The 16560-nt window shown below is 49.0% G+C and overlaps 1 protein-coding gene across 2 annotated transcripts in view; it reads right to left on the bottom strand.

The window, feature by feature from the left end:
* The window catches only part of SDK2 (sidekick cell adhesion molecule 2), a 312130-nt gene that overhangs the window by 128992 nt on the left and 166578 nt on the right, over positions 1 to 16560 (bottom strand). For both annotated transcript variants that reach the window (XM_050765734.1, XM_050765735.1), the window contains exon 3: positions 13387 to 13493. In XM_050765734.1, the coding sequence (XP_050621691.1) occupies positions 13387 to 13493 (107 nt within the window). The remainder of the gene's footprint in view (positions 1 to 13386; positions 13494 to 16560) is intronic.

The following is a 16560-nucleotide window of genomic DNA, read 5'->3' as shown; positions in this document are numbered from 1 at the left end:
CTCCTTGCATCCTAAGTTCTGTTAAAATCTCCCTTCGGCTGGGCATGGTGGCTCGCGCCTGTAATCCCAGCACTTTGGGAGGCTGAGGCAGGCAGATCATGAGGTCAGGAGTTCGAGACAACCCTGGCCAACATGGTGAAACCCCGTCTCTACTAATAATACAAAAAGTAGCCGAGCGTGGTGGCACATGCCTGTAATCCCAGCTACTCGGGAGGCTGAGGTAGGAGAATCCCTTGAACCCGGGAGGCGGAGGTTGCAGTGAGCAGTGAGCCGAGATCTGGCCATTGCACTCCAGCCTGGTGCAACAAGAGCGAAATTCCATCTCAGAGAAAACAAAAATTAAAGCAAAAAAACTCCCCTCATGCCCTGCAAACCCAATTACCTAAGCTCAAACCTCTGGAGACTTTGGTGGTGCTTTCCTTTCCTGCCCCCGCCAAGCCTTTCGACTCCTCCTCTGGGACATTACTGTAATTTACCAAGGGACTTCTGGTTCCTCCAGCCTTGTCAATGGGCTGGCCCTTACTCCAGCTGCACAGACCCTGGGCATGCCTCCCACCTCCAGATTCCCTCCTGTCCATCTTACACACTGTTCTTGATTAGTTTTTCTTGGAGCCTCTGGGAACTCCTCACTGCCCTGGGAAAGTCTAAATTCCCTGGCCTTGACTCAAGGTTCTTCCCTAATCTGATCCCAGACAACCTTTCTTGCCTTCATGCCCATACCATGTCCTGCCACCTCCCACCCCACGGCCTGTATTTTGGCTAGGCCACTGCCTGGAATGCCACCAGAGCAAGCCAAGAGTCACCAAGGCACCATGATTCTACAGTATCCTGGAAGGATGTAGTCAATTAAGTGTTTCAAAAGATCAAATCTGCTGTTGGCTTCCTTGTTCTACACTTGGTAGGCAGTGTGTGTAATGGTAATGGCTTTGGAGTTTTTATACCTGACTTCAAATCCTAGTTCTGTTGTTCTGTTACTCATTAGCCATGATGCTGGGTAAATTTCTTTCTTTTTTTTTTTTTTTTTTTTTTTTTTTCTGTAGAGACAGTCTCGCTATGTTGCCCAGGCTGGTCATGAACTCCTGGCGTAAAACTCTCACCTCAGTCTCCCAAAGCTTTGGGATTACAGGCATAAGCCACTGTGCCCAGCCAGGGCAAAACTTTTGACTTCATCAAGCCTTAATTTCCTCTTCTATAAAATGGAGTTAAGAAGGGCTCCCTCCTCATAGGTTGTGTTATTTCATGAGATGATATGTGTATGTCAGGCTGTGTCTTTCCAAGGATGGCTGCATCAATATTGCTACTATTCACATGCTCTTTTTACAAGTGATGAACATTCCTCTCTCTGACAGATGGGGCGTAGGTCCCTTCCCCTTGAATCTAGGGAGCCTGTGACTATTTGACCAGTAGAATGTGCAGGAAGTGATGCCGTGTGACTTTTAAGACTAGGTCATTGAAAGGATACAGCTGCCACCTGGCTCTCACTCTTCATACTCGCCCTTAGAATCCAGCCACCATGTTGTGAGGAAGCTCAATCTAGCTGAAGCAGACGTGGGAGCAGCCCACATAGAGAGGAACTGAGGTCCCCAGATGACAGCCAGCATCAACGCTGGACATGTGAACAAACAGGTGTGCCCTGAGAGGACTTCAGCCCCAGCCTTCAGCCCCAGACCGAGCCCCAGCTGAGGCCTCAGTCATCCCAGCATACAGTCAAGCTGCCCTTGCTATTCTCTGTCCAGATTCTAGAGTCACAGGATCTGTGAACATGATAAATGATTGCAGTATACCTTTATGTTTTGGGGTAATTTGTTACATAGCCATAGAAACTAGAAGAGTAGAGAAAAATGTTAAAAAATTGTATCTAATATTTGTAGTGTTAAAATATTGGAAGCCTACACATTTTTCACAGTTTAGTTTAAACATCACCTCCTCAATGAGGTTTACCCAAAACCATTCAAATAGAATTCAAAAACAGAGCGGTTGAGCACTTACCCTACCCCGAACTTCTTTCTAGGTAGATTTCCCATGCATTATCTCATTTAATCCTTACAATAACATGACAAGCTCAATTTAAACAAATATACATTTTTAGTTGTTTATTAATTTCCATTACTTGGCTCTGTCTATAAAAAAATTACATCAATGAATCACATTGATTTCAGTTCTTAAAATAATTTTATCTACTTAAAAAACTTTTCACAGAACTCAGAAGATGTATTTGAACAATTTAAAGCAATTTTATGGTAATAGTGTTTCTTTCTCCTCTCTAGTTTTATTAGCTCCATTTTGCCAGTGAGGAAATGAAGGCTCATGGAGATCGAGTGGCTTATGCAGCTGTGAGCACTGAGGGCCAGGCCCAGTCCATGTTCACCCTGGCCCTCCCCATGTTGTCCCTCCCTGCCTCCTTCCTGAGTTGCATCCTGCATTGCAATCCTGCATACACATTCTTTATCTCTTTCTATACATGCTAGGCCTTGAGAGGCAGTCACATTCAGAAGCAAATCCCGACAAGACATCTGGGCCTGTGCCCTGCACACAGTACTTTCTAAATTCACTCAATGCCGGCATTCACCACTTCCCTATGGATCCCCTACTGTGGGCCAGGTAGGCTCTGGGGTAGGCACTGAAGAAAGACCTAATGCCTGCCCTCTTGGAGCTTCCAGTCTGGTCAGGGAGAAAGTAATAAGTGAATCAACCCACAAGCAAACGTTTGGTGATGTCTATGACAACTGTTGAAAAGGATGGAATGAGGTTCTTCATGAGAGGAATAGCAGGAGGAACTACTTTAGACTGGGAGATAGGCAAGGCTTTTGTTAAGCTGAGTAGGTGTTCCCTAGGGGTGTACATGGGAATGAGAGGGGAAGTGTGTGATGGCTCAGAGGTAGGAGAGAGGGGATTCACAGAGGAAATAAAAGAAGGCCAGTGGGGCAGTGCCATGGATTTGTTCAGTGGATGGATGGATGTTTGGATGGATGGATGGAGGGGTAGAAGGTTGTATGGGTGAATGGGTGAATGGAGGAAAGAATGGAAGAATAGACGGAGGGATGGGTGGATGAATGGAGGAAGGGCAGAGGAACGGATGGTTGTATGTACATTTGTATAGTAGTATGGCTATTGTATGTATATATGCTTACATGTGTGTCTGTATATTTGGATGGTGGGATGGATGGTGTGTTTGCATGTATGCATGTACGTTTATATGGTGGGATGGATGGTTGTATGTAGCTATGTTTGTATGTACATGTTTGTATGATGGGATGGATGGTTGTATGTTTACATATATGCATGTATTATTGGTGGGATGGTTACATATGCATGCATGTTTACATGCATGCATGCACATGCTGTGGGATAATGGTTGCATGTATGTTTGTATGTATGCATGCATATTTGTATGTGATAGATGGTTGCTTATGTGCATATTTACATGAATGTGGGCATGTATGGTGGGATGGATGGTTTATACATGATTGCATGCATGCATGTTTGGTGGGATGTATAGTTGTATGTATGTTTACATATATGTGTACATGTATAGTGGGATGGTTATGTATGTACAAGTGTCTATGGTGGGAGAGATGGTTGTATGTATGTACATTTACATGTATGTATGTTTGTACGGTGGGATGCATGGTTGTGTGTTTATGTGCATGTGTGCATATGCAGTGGAATGTATGTATGCATGTACATATGTTTTATGGTGGAATAGATGGTTGTATGCATGTATGTTTACATGTATGAATATATTTATGGTGGGATGTCCATATATGGATGCATTTGGTGGGATGGTTTATATATATGCATGTTTACACATATGCATGCATGCTTACATGTATGATGCATGTGTGGTGGGATGGTTTTATATGTTTGTATGCATGCATGTTTGTATGGTGAGATGGGTGGTTGTGTGTATGCATGTTTACATATATATGCCTATATCATGGGACAAATGTATGTACATGTTTGCATGCATGCATGTATGTATGTGTGGTGGAAGGATGGTTGTATGTATGCATGTACATAAGTTTGTATGGTGAGGTGGATGGAAGCAGGCAGGGCACAGCTGGCCTTGGTCCAGGTTCTGCAGTTGCACCTTTCCTCCACCTCTCCACTCCAACATCTTCCCACCTCACTGTGGTTCTCAGACTCCACGGCCCCCACAGTCTTTCCATTGTAGTTTGTCCAATGTGCTTCTTGGATCTGCCCAGGGAGCTCCTTGTTGAGCAGGCCATGGGTGAATGTATCCATACATACATATGTGTGTGTGTATGCCCCACCCACACAGCCGTGTATGCACTGAACCACAGCAGCAAGAGGCTGCTAAGAGGGGGTCGGTTCAGCCAGACAGTGCAGGGGTGCAGGCTAGAGGCAAGAAGGGAGGGTGGAGACAATGATGGTGATGACGGAGGCTGAGGCCCCAGGATCCCCTGGGAAAACTCATTCACACTAAGGCAAAAACAGTTAAGGGCTTGCCACACTGACTCCCCGAGGTACCTGCTTGCTAATGTGCCGTGTTATGCCCTGCAGGGCTGATCCAACATTCTCAAGAAATTCCCCCAAGAGCAAAGAAGTGCAGGCCTGGGGCACAGTAGAAGGTGCTAAAAATTATTCTGATGTCTTTGTCATATCTTAAAAGGCCTTGTAAAGTGTGCATTCCACTTCAGAATATATTTCCTGCTTTTATGTGTTTATTTTAAAAACATTTTAAAATCATGAAATATGTCATGCATACAAAAGAGCAAATATAATTATATGTATAGTTTAAAGAAGAATGAAATAAACACTCCTACACCTACCTCCCAGCTGAAGGCCTAGAACACTAACAATACCTTTCCCCTACCTCGGATCTCCTCCGCTCCCCCACACCAGGTGATTTTTCTCCTGAATATTGAGGCCATGCGGCTTTGCTTTCCTTTCAGGTTTCCTTTCCTAGTGCAACCTTAAACAATTTGTGGTCAGTGTAGTCTGTTTTTAAACATTTTACACCTGGGATTATTCTGTATGTAGTCTTCTGTGATTTGCACTTTTGTGCAACATTTTTTCTGGAGGGGCTCCATCCTGGTCCTTGCCCTTCATTGAGTCATTTTCATGGCTGGATGGAATTCCATGGATCACACTTGGTTTGCTTTTGGTGCTTTGCTTGTCCTGCCAAGAGCAGTCTCACAAAGGCTAAGAGAATCTCTAAGCTCTGCACCTAGAAATGGAATTGTGGGTTGTGGCGTTATACACACATTCATTTTACTAACAACGTTTGCATAAACTCCAATTGGTATCAATTTACCAACTTGACACCAGCAGCCATGTGAGTTTCCACCAACACTTGGCGTTGTTAGACTCTGGTTTCTGCCAACCTGGTGGGCACGGAATGGTACTTTGTTGTGGTTTCATGTGTTGTTTATCATGGAAACAAAGCTGCTCACTTCAGATCACTTCATGCCTCTGCCCCCAGTCACCCATGACTTCTCTCTCATTCTGAGTAGCATCGTGATATGGTTTGGATTTGTGTCCCCACCCAAATCTCACCTTGAATTGTAATAATCCCCATGTGTCAAGGGTAGGACCAGGCAGAGATAATTGGACCATGGGAGTGGTTCCCCCATACCGTTCTCGTGATAGTGAGTTCTCACGAGATCTGATGATGAGTGGAAATTCCCCTGCATAAGCCCTCTTGCCTGCCGCTATGTAAGACGTGACGTTGCTCCTCATTCACCATGATGACGAGGCCTCTCTAGACATATGGAACTGTGAGTCAATTAAACCTCTTTCCTTATAAATTACCTAGTCTTGGGCATGTCTTTATTAGCAGCTTGAGAGCAGACTAATACACATCCAAAGCACTGACCACAGCTTAGAATGCTGGGATCTGTCCCCAAGGTGTCACCTTCCAGCCTTACTGTCTTCCACTTTCTGCTTCCCCACTCCACTTCAACTACCTGGCCTCAGACATCCATATCTGCCTCAGGGCCTTTGCACCTGCTGTTCTGACCTGGAATGATCTCCTCCTCTGTCTGCATGGTTCATGCCCCACAACCTTCCTTCGAGACTCTATTCCATGTCACCCTCTCCCAATGGCCATCGTCTACCATCATATCAAATAAGACCCACGTCCCATCCTCTGAACCTCTTGCCCAGCTTCATCTCTCCTTAGAACACTTTAGTTTTTGTCGTGGACCTTATCTATAACCTATATATTATATATTCACCTTGTAACTTTTGTTTCTCTTGCTACTTTCTTCGAGAGATGTGTGTCTTGGGTTTGTCTCTCATTATGTCCCCACTGCCTGGAACAGTGCTTGGCATATGGGGGTGTGCAGCAATGATAATTGTCTCCTGAGTGATTTGAATACTCAGGTAACATGAGTGCTCCAGAAAGACATGATGATGTTATCAGGAACTGTCACCTGGCCCCTAAGCATCCTGCATTCAACACCCACACTTCAGATTGAAAATGAAGAGAAACAGGCATACGGGTGGCATTTTAGGATTACCCCTAGCCCACGTGACAGCAGGCTTGTTCCCCTCCAATTGTCTTTTGCAGGAGTGGCTGCCAAGCCGCCTGGTAGGAAGGAAGCTGGCCAGCCTCCCAGGATGGGGCAGGCGCTCTGCCCTGCTGTGGGTGGGTGCGTGCGTGGGTTTGGTGCTGGAGTGGATGGTTTCAAGTCTGAGCCCCACAGATGAGGGCTGGGGAAAGGGATCAGGAGGTCTCGCCCAGGTGAGAAGAACACAGAGATGCCCTCAGGACCCGGATGTGGTGAAACGCTGGCTCAAGGGCCTCTGTCGCCTCTGGAAGGCTCTCCCAACCCTCTCAACCATTCATCCCACATGCTGAATGCAGGAAATTTATGGTGACTAAAAAATACAAAGAAGAGACTCCGGGTGGGGACAGGAAGGGGCTGGGGAGGGGGGAAGATGTTTTATTGACTTCCCCTTAATTGCTGTAATTAAAAACATGTAAAGAATCCTTTTTTAACGACTTTGCCATTATCATTAGTTGTTAGCACAGCTGCCTTATTAATTTCTCATTAGAACCCAATTCACAGTCCTCTTTGGGAAGGGGGCTGGGTGCCAGAGGTCGGCCAGCCTGGCTCCATGATCTGGCTCCGTGATCGGAGAACTGGCTGCTTAGGGCCCCAGGAGAAGTCCTTGTCACCCCAGGAGGCATGAACAGCCAAGGAGGGAGGGGCATTTGGGAGAAGTGACCATACTCCGCCCCCTCTCAGAACTGTGTGCCATCTGCGTGTGTGTAAGGAGACAGACGGATAGGCAGACAGGCAGCTGCAGCAGGCCTGAAGCGCAGAATCCCGGGAGGGCCTCAGGACTGGGGTAGGGAGATGGGACTAAAGTGCTGAGGGTGAAAGATTTAAGGAGGCACCCACTCTTGGGGTCATGCAAGTATGGGGTGAGCACTTGAGAATGAGCACCTCCTTAAATTGGGCACCCTCAGGGCCTGGTTTGCCCCAGCCTAGTCCAGCCCTGGAGAGCAGGGGTAGAGAGGGTGGCTAGGCGTGCATCTACTTAGGTAGACAGATTCAAGAAGGTTGTTTCTTCCAGGACACCTTTCCCGTCTGACCTAAAGTCTATTTCTCCCTGAGTGCCGTCCAATCTGGGAACCCGTCGCAATGGTTTGTGTGCGTTTTCGTTAATCCTTTCAACCACTCACGTAAGTAGGTACTCATAGTGGCATCCTTTTTTACACAATGAAAACCAACGGCACAGAGAAGTAACTTGCCTAAGGTCACTTGTGGGAGGTGAGTCGGGATTTAAACCCAGGGCTCACAGCTGGGGCCATGGCTACACCCTGCCAGGCAGAAGAAGGTAGAGGGTGGAACTGCCAGCTGTGGAATGGGAACTGTGGGGTATTCTGCAACCTCTCTGAGCCCCAGTTTGCCCCTCTTTTGTTCCTCAAACGATTTGCCTTCTAACCTCTCAGACCTGTCTTGGGAGCCCACAGAAGAAAGACATTTACACAATGGCACAGCAGGATGGGTTGTTCTAGAAGCTCCGAGGAAGCCCCCTTAGGCTCTGTATCAGGATGGGGCAGCTCTGGGCTTCTTTGGGGGACAATTCTCTCCAGGCTGGGCCCCATGGGTCATGACCCTGAAGGTCACTTTAACCTTATTAACATCAGAACTGAAATGGATCTCATTTTACAGATAGGAAAACTGAGGCCCAGAGAGCGGAAGGGAGGTGCCCAAAGTTCCAAGCTCGTCAGTGCCTTGGTTGGGGCTAGAATCCACGCTTTCGGACCTCCATCCCCACGACATGCCGTTATTTCAGGCACAAGGGCCGTGCCCAGCACACAGAAGAACCCTGGAGCTCTGTGTAGGTACTTTGCATCTACTCACCCTGCCCAGAGCAAGGAAAACGATGTGGCTGGTAAAGCCTATCCCACTCTACCCACTGGTGTTAGACATTCACCCTAGGTGGGAGACCGCGTGCGTTTGCAGAGCCATTTGGACATGGATTATTACAGCCCAGGGCTGTCCCTGATTCTGTCTGAACTCTGACCCCAGCAGCTCACCCTCACCCTCCTCCCACACACCCAATTTTGATTTTTCTCTTCTTGTCCTCAAGCAGCTGAGTGGGGGGCTGTTTTGGAATCAACCAGTCATGGGTTCAAATCCAGGTTTTTCCTAACTGTGTGACGTAGACAAGGTGTGTCACCCGGCTGAGCCTCGGTTTCCTCATCTGCAACATGGAGATGGGGGACTTGTACTCCGCAGACTGGGACGAGAACCACTGTGCCCTTCCCAGCACAGTGACCCTCAGGACGAGCGCTGTTGTGAGTGAGAATGGTTTTGCCAAGTGCTGTGTTTGCCTAGGCCCAGAATCCCAGGGAAGTGGGGCTGGGACAGAGTCTTCAGCTTCTACAGCTAGAGAGGGCGGCCCCTCTGGGATGAGGCCAGTGTGTCCAGCGAGGGCCTGCATGGGGGACATGTGCTTCTCTCCTTCCCGTCCTGGCTGGGTGAAACCTTCCTCAGCTCGTCAGGAACTGCGTTCCTCTCAAGGGCCAGAAGGACTTTCTAGGGCTTCTATAACTTCCTGGCTTTAGGGCCCAAAGGGCTGTGGACTGTGGTTCCCACTTTACAACATTATGGAGGAAACAGCTTCACACCTGCAAAGCCGTGTGCAGTGGCAGGGGCGGCTTCCCAACGCTGGTTTCAGGGAGCTGCAGCTGGTGGACAGCGGGAGGTTCACCTGCGTCTCTCCCTCGGCTCCCCGTTCAGCCACTCCAAGGTGTCCCATTCCTGTGCCAGGAACCTTACCCACATGTGCACAGCTTGGCAGCACAGCATGGCCCTGGTGGAACTCCGTGACATTCACGGTCTTAACCATGTCTGGGGGCACCTGGAGCTCTGGGGCTTTGAGGGGGCTGCCGGAACAGGGCAGGAATCCCACTGAGGTAGTGGAGGGGGCAGGGCCTGGCTGGCAGGATGGCACCAGGGAAGGTGCTGCATTTTGCTGGGACAGCATTTGCTGAAGGCTATTCTGCTCTGTGGCGGCTTCTCTACTTCCTTAAAGTGATAATATAGATTATTAACTGCAGCAGTCGCTCCCACTGACTCAGGGTGCACCGTGTGGGAGCTGGCTAGGCGCTTTGGCACATATGAGCTCAATAAATCCTTCCAATGAGCCTAGGAGGTTGATATTAGTAATACATTTTATGGATGAAGAACCTGAGCTGGGGTGAGGCTCAGAGAGGTCCAGCCACTTCCCTGGGGTCACACAGCAATCCAGGACAGAGCAAGGATGTGAATGTGATCTGTCTGACTCCAAAGTCCACCCTTTTTATTTATTTTATTTTATTTATTTATTTTTGAGATGGAGTCTCATTCTGCCACCCAGGCTGGAGTGCAGTGGTACAATCTCAGTTCACTGCAACCTCTACCTCCCAGGTTCAAGCAATTCTCCTGCCTCAGCCTCCTAAGTAACTGGGACTACAGGCACATGCCAGCATGCCCAGCTAATTTTTTGTTTTTTTGTTTTTGTTTTTTGGTATTTTTAGTAGAAACGGGGTTTCACCATGTTAGCCAGGATGGTCTCAATCTCCTGACCTTGTGATTTGCCTGCCTCGGCCTCCCAAAGTCCTAGGATTACAGGCGTGAGCCACTGTGCCTGGCCTTATTTTTATTTTTTATTTTTGAAATGGAGTCTCCCTCTTTCACCCAGGCTGGAGTGCAGTGGTGTGATCTTGGCTCACGGCAACCTCTCCCTTCTGGGTTCATGCGATTCTCCCGCTTCAGCCTCCTGAGTAGCCGGGATTACAGGCACACGCCACCATGCCCGGCTAATTTCTGTATTCTTAGTAGAGACGGGGTTTCGCCATTTTGGCCAGGCTGGTCTCGAACTCCTGACCTTGTGATTCGCCTGCCTTGGCCTCCCAAAGTGCCGGGATTACAGGTGTGAGCCACCGCACCTGGCCAGTCCACTCTTTTTATTAAGCCAAACTGCCTGTCATGGTGATGAGCCTCCAGCCTGCCAACACTGTAAGGCACTACCTGCAAAGCCCTTTCACTGTCGCCCTGGAGCTCAGCAACTCCCTGGATCTCAGAAGCTCCCTCTTGAGTGAGGTCCCCATATGTCACTGCCACTGAGGGTCATCACTGCCAGCATCACCCAGTGTGGTCCAGGGCCCTTTGAACCTGCAGTGTGGGGAAGGGGAAGCTCAGGGTACCCCCATCCCCAGGGTCTGTGCCTGGGCAGAAGTGTCAGGCAGGTGTCAGGGTGTCAGGCAGCACAAGTCCCCTTCCATCTGCTTCTCATGGCCTGGAAGTGCCCAGAGGGCAGGGCCCAGGTCTGTCTGAGCCCTTCTCTGCAGCACTCACGAAATGCCAGGACCTTTGCCTGCGATCAGTGCTCCCTGCTTGCTCACCCTGCAGATGGGCCTGGTCACACCCGTCTCCCAGTGTGAAGGCAGAAGGACACCTGTGGGTCCAGGGGAAGGGACCACACATGTGTCTGGCCTGGTGTGGAGGGAGTTCCCCCCACACTGGGTTTGTGCGTATGTGGGAAGGAGTTTGCGTAAGGAGGGGGGTCAAGGAGCTGAGTCTGGGCTCAGGGATTCCTATCACAGCCAAGGAAAGAAGCATTTCAGCCACAGAAACCCTGACCTCCCTTCCTTTCTCTCTTTGATTGGCAGAGCCAACCCCGGGGAGGCTGTGTCATTTCATCTCAGGGGCTCTCAACTCCAGAACGTTTCTACTGTCTCCTATGAGCCAAGGGCTTGGAACTTACCGCCTACCCCCACCCCACGGCCTGGACTAAATGGCATCCTGGATGGCATCTGCAACTGTGCACGCACACACACGCACAGGTTCTGGCCCACACACAGGTAAACCAAGAGGCAGGTTACTCCAGACACGCACATCTGCACAGATAACCAATAACGTGTACGTGCACACACTTGCACATACTCGAATGCACACACATGGATACATGCAATGCAAGGGTATACATTTGCACCCACTCACACTCATGCTTACAACACACATGTTCTCTCAAATACACAGGTGAGAGGCAGACTGGCAACAGAAACATATACCCAAGCACCCATGCATGCATGCATGCAAACACACACACACACACAAATATCCTTGTGCACACACCTGCACATATACACACTCATTCTTTCCCAGACACATGTGAACAAAAAGGCCAACCAACCCGGACACAGACATTTGCACAATACCCATGCATACACATTGGCACACACTCATGCACACACACATGCAGTCTCTGGAGCCTCAGCCACAGCTTCTCCCTGCCCCCTGGACTCTCAGCACTGACTAAGCGAAGCTCCCAGAGAGCCCTCCAGCCGGCTGACAGCTGCCTGAGATCCGTCACTTTAATTCAGGGCTTTTTCTGCTCCTTGGAGTAAGCTGAGTTGCCGTTAGTGCTGATTTATGGGGACAATCCATCCTCCACTTTTGATTACGGTTGTTTTCCGTAATTATCATAAACACTCTTTGCCTCACTTGAGATTTTCTTTTAGATTTCTCTCCTGCACTTCTCTTTAAGTAGCAAGCTCTCTCCTGTGCTAATTTAGAAGCATGCCCCCATGTGCTCCAGATGAGAGGGTACCTTAAAAAAAATTCAGGCCTCTCTAAGGATTGCCACCCTCTCATGTCCCACAGTACCAATTCTCCTCCTAGGAAAACCCAGAATGAAACAGCCCATAATGAGCCTCATTTCTAGAAGACAGCAGATATTTGAGGAAGCGGGGACAGGGCTGGGAAGGGGACACTGGGTCCTGGGGGAAGAGTGTTGGTTGGTGCTCTAGGACCCTGGCCCCTGAGATGCCCTGGGGTTCTTCTGAAGCTGTCTTCCCTTCCTTATCGGAGGGAGATCCTCTAGAATTGGCGGCACTGGGGAGAAGGCCATTATGCACAAAGGCTTGGTGAGGGCCTCCTACTTCACTCTCTGCCCCCCAGCCTTTCTGTGAACCCTGATTCATTCCTCACTCTCCCCTTCCTCTTGGAGTTTCAGCACTCACCATGAGGCACCTCCCAGCACCCCTGGAAGATCACAGGGACTCCCAGGCTGTTATCGCGCCAGGATTGAGCAAGTTGGAGGATGGAAAATAAAAGTCATACTGGGCATGGTGGCTCACACCTGTAATCCCAGCACTTTGGGAGGCTGAGGTGGGCAGATCACTTGAGGTCAGGAGTTGGAGACCAGCCTGGCCAACATGGTGAAATCCTATCTCTACCAAAAATACAAAAAATTAGCTGACTGTGGTGGCACATGCCTGTAATCCCAGCTACTTGGGAGGCTGAAGCAGGAGAATCGCTTGAACGTGGAGCCAAGATTGGCTCAATCAGTGAGCCAAGATTGCACCACTGCACTCCAGTCTGGATGACAGAGCGAGACTCCATCTCGAAACAAAAACAAAAACAAAACAAAAGTCATGGAGGCCCTGGGAAGTCTGCTGAGAAGAGGGTTGTAGCTGGAGAGGCTCAGAGTGGCCATTCTGAAGATGCCCCTTCCCAGGTGTGAGGTGGACGACAGAGGAGACACTTGAAGCAGGTGCAAGGCCCTTTTTTGAAACACAAATCAGCTGGTACCCTTTAAAGGACACAGACGCAGCCACCCTTGTCTAAAATGAATGAAAAGCACCAGGGAGCTCTTGGCGCTCAGGACATGTTGTGGGGTCACCAGGGTCAGCAGATTTGCATGATACTTACAGTTGCATGACCTTGGAGAGGGCCTGCTACCTCTCTGGGCCTTGGTTCTACCAACCGTAAAATGAGGTCGCTGGCTGGAAGGGGCACTGTGGGCACTCTGGGTATTGATGACCATGATGGGATCTGGCTCTGCCCAGGATGTGGCTGGTGGGTGCCACCCTGGCAGCACAGCTCCCCCCTGCCCCCGGGTCCCCATTGTACTCACAGGCCACCTGGACCTCGGTTTGCCGCTGCAGCAGGGCGCCCATTCGGTTCCGCACGATGCAACGGTAGAAGCCAGCGTGGGTGCGGTCCAGGCTGGTGATCATGTATCTACGGACAGATGAGACAGCCAGTGAGCAAGTCAGGCAGCTGCAGGGGTACAGAGGTCAGACTGGGCTCAGAGGTCAGAGGTTGCCAGGTCACACTCTTTTGGAATAAGAGTACCAGGGAACTCTTGACTCTCTGGCCATGTCATAGGATCACACAAAGGTCTTTATCAATAAATAGGAGCGTTCCTCCTAAAGCCAATGAGGCCTTTACTCAGTTGCCTGGGAATTAGCCTGCACTTCTCCAAGCACAGAAGGTGCTGCACCAAAATCCTTGACCCTGATCCTAGGGCTGTGTCAGCTCTATTGGAAGCAGCTTGTCTCCCTCACCTGTGACTCACATGACTGACAAAGGTGGGGCTATTTTTTTTTTTTTTTTGTCCTTGCACAGGACTGTGCTATAAATATTAGTTGAAATGGATGGAGGTGACAGAGACAGGGAAATTTACATGTTTTCCCAAATGCTCAGTATCATTCCTTCCTTAAAATTACAGACAGCCCCTGATATGGTTTGGCTCTGTGTCCCCACCCAAATCTCATCTTGTAGCTTCCATAATTCCCAAGTGTTGTGGGAGGAACCCGGTGGGAGATAATTGAATCATGGGAGTGGGTCTTTCCATGTTGTTCTCCTGATAGTGAATAAGTCTCATGATCTGATGGTTTTATGAGGGGGAGCTTCCCCGCACAAGTCCTCTCTCTTTGCCTGCTGCCATCCATGTAAGATGTGACTTGCTCCTCCTTGCCTTCTGCCATGATTGTAAGGGCTCCCCAGCCACATGGAACTGTGAGTCCATTAAACTCTTTCTTTTGTAAATTGCCCAGTCTCAGGTATGTCTTTATCAGCAGCATGAAAACGGACTAATAATATAGCTCCACTGCTGCTTTTGGGCTGGCAGGGTTGGGCAGAGCCTTCTGAACAAGACAGGCCAGTGTTCTGTGGGCTCTGGGGACAGGATGTGGGACTCCAGGCTGGCCCCTTGAAAGCCCGCTCCAGAAACACTTGTTACCCACAGAGCAGCAGACTCTGGCACTGGCGGGCAGGCAGTTGGGAGCAGATGTATGTGCACTCACCTGGCTGAGAGGCAAGGAGGAGGCAGGTCAGTGAGAGGAGCTTCTGACAGTGGGACAGGAGTGCATGGAGGGGACTGGGGACCAGGGGCTAGTTCCCCTGGTTCACCCTTGGTGGTCACCTTTACCATCCCTAGGCAATGGTCTCACAGGACCCTCAGAGGAAGAAGGAATGTCCTAGGATGTCTCTCCCCAATTCGTGGGTATTCTAGGGTTTGCCCAGCTGACGTGGTGGACAAGTTCCTTGACGCTTGCCTCTAGGGTATCTCTAGGTGTGCCAACCCTGGGATGCAGCAGCCTTATTCCCAGGAGATGCCAGTTTTGTTTTATTAATAGATGAGATCTGGCTAGGGCCTGTCATCATCATCATCTTCCCAAGAATGAAACAACCACCACCCCTTCCGGAGCACCATCTCTGCATCAGACACTGTATTAAGTACTTATCATACATTTCTTCATTTCACACAGCAGTTCCCAGCCTATTGAATATCATGAACCAGTGACACTTAAAAAAGTGAGACCAACATGAGACGGTGAACTTCTTGCTTTGCCAAGATTATTAAAACAAACCAACCAGAAGGCAAACAGACAAATAATCAGGCAACAACAACAAAAACATTTAAAAAGGGATAATATTAAAAAGTGCCAGGAAGAGAAAAATCAACAGAAATGGTTAGCATTTAGTTTAAAAAGGACATTTCTGAGATGACAAAAACCCCTCATCTCAGCATAAAGTCATTTAAAAAACTTTTTTCCTCCTTTATATTAAAAAAAGCTTTTTAAAAAAAGAGATGGGGGTTTTCTATGTTTCTCCGGCTGATCTTGATTTCCTGGGCTCAAGTGAGCCTCCCCCCTCTGCCTCCCAAAGTGCTAGGATTACAAGCGTGAGCTACCGCACCCAGCCAATTTTTAACAGATTTTTAAACTTAAATTTTACACAAAGCCCACTACCCTAGCCTGACTTTTATGAGGGCAGTTGCAAACTGTCATCGGTCAGCATGTGAGAGCCTATGACTTAATCTCCACACTAACCCTAATAGCACCTTCCTTCTAGAGGTGGAGAAGTTGAGGCTCAGAAATACCTTGTCAGTAACCTGTAAGTTTCACACACTGTAAGAGGCAAAGTCCCACGGAGCCTTTCAGACTCCAAGCCTGGCTGTGAAGCTGAGGTCACATCCCAAGGGCCCCACCCTCCATCCTGGGTCCGTGCAGGCCTGACTCACAACTGGCCGTGTGCCAAGTTCGCTCCGGCTCTGAAGCATTTTCCAGAACCTTCTGGCTGTCCAAGCCCCTTATCTCTGCCACCGGCTGCAGCTCTTATCTGTCTCTTGCTACTGTGCGCAGTGTGATGGCGGGGAGACAACAGTGCCCAAGCTCTGGCAAATCTCTCTTCCTCCTTTCACCTCATTTTCAAATCCACCCTCAGCCCTCTCTCCTGCTTGCTTCCCATCTCTCCTGAGGTGAGGGGAGGCCACTGTGGGGGAACCGTCTGGGTCTCTAAAGTGATGGGGTGACCCTAGAGGGGAGATGGAAGAAGAGATGGGCTGGAGAAGCTCTCTGCCTTTGGAAATGGAATCAGATGTTATTAAAAAGCACCAGAGAGAGGAAGAGAAAAAGAAATGGCTGATAAACTCATGAAAAGATGCTTGACTTCCTTCATAGTGAAAGAAATTCAAATCAAGACGACAAGACCATGTTTGCCTAACAGATCGTCCAAGATTTTCAGGTGTGGTCAAACCCAGGGTTGGCAGGAGTGGGGAGGAGGGGAAGGTATACCCACAGGACTGTTGGTGGTACTGGAAATTGGCCCAGCCTTTGGGAAAAAGTCTATGAAAATTAGAATATGCCAGCTCTTTGACTCACAGGTTGTGCTCCTGGGAGCTGGCCTTTTATTTATTTATTTCTATTTTTTTGAGACAAAGTCTCACTCTTTTGCCCAGGCTGAAGTGCAGTGGCATGATCTTGGCTCACTGCAGCCTCCACCGACCAGCTTCAAGCAATTC

Source organism: Macaca thibetana, chromosome 16 (genome assembly GCF_024542745.1).
Source record: "Macaca thibetana thibetana isolate TM-01 chromosome 16, ASM2454274v1, whole genome shotgun sequence".
NCBI classification, from domain to species: Eukaryota; Metazoa; Chordata; class Mammalia; order Primates; family Cercopithecidae; genus Macaca; species Macaca thibetana.
Note: the sequence above shows the minus strand (reverse complement) of the source record. Positions and strands in the feature narration are given on the sequence as shown.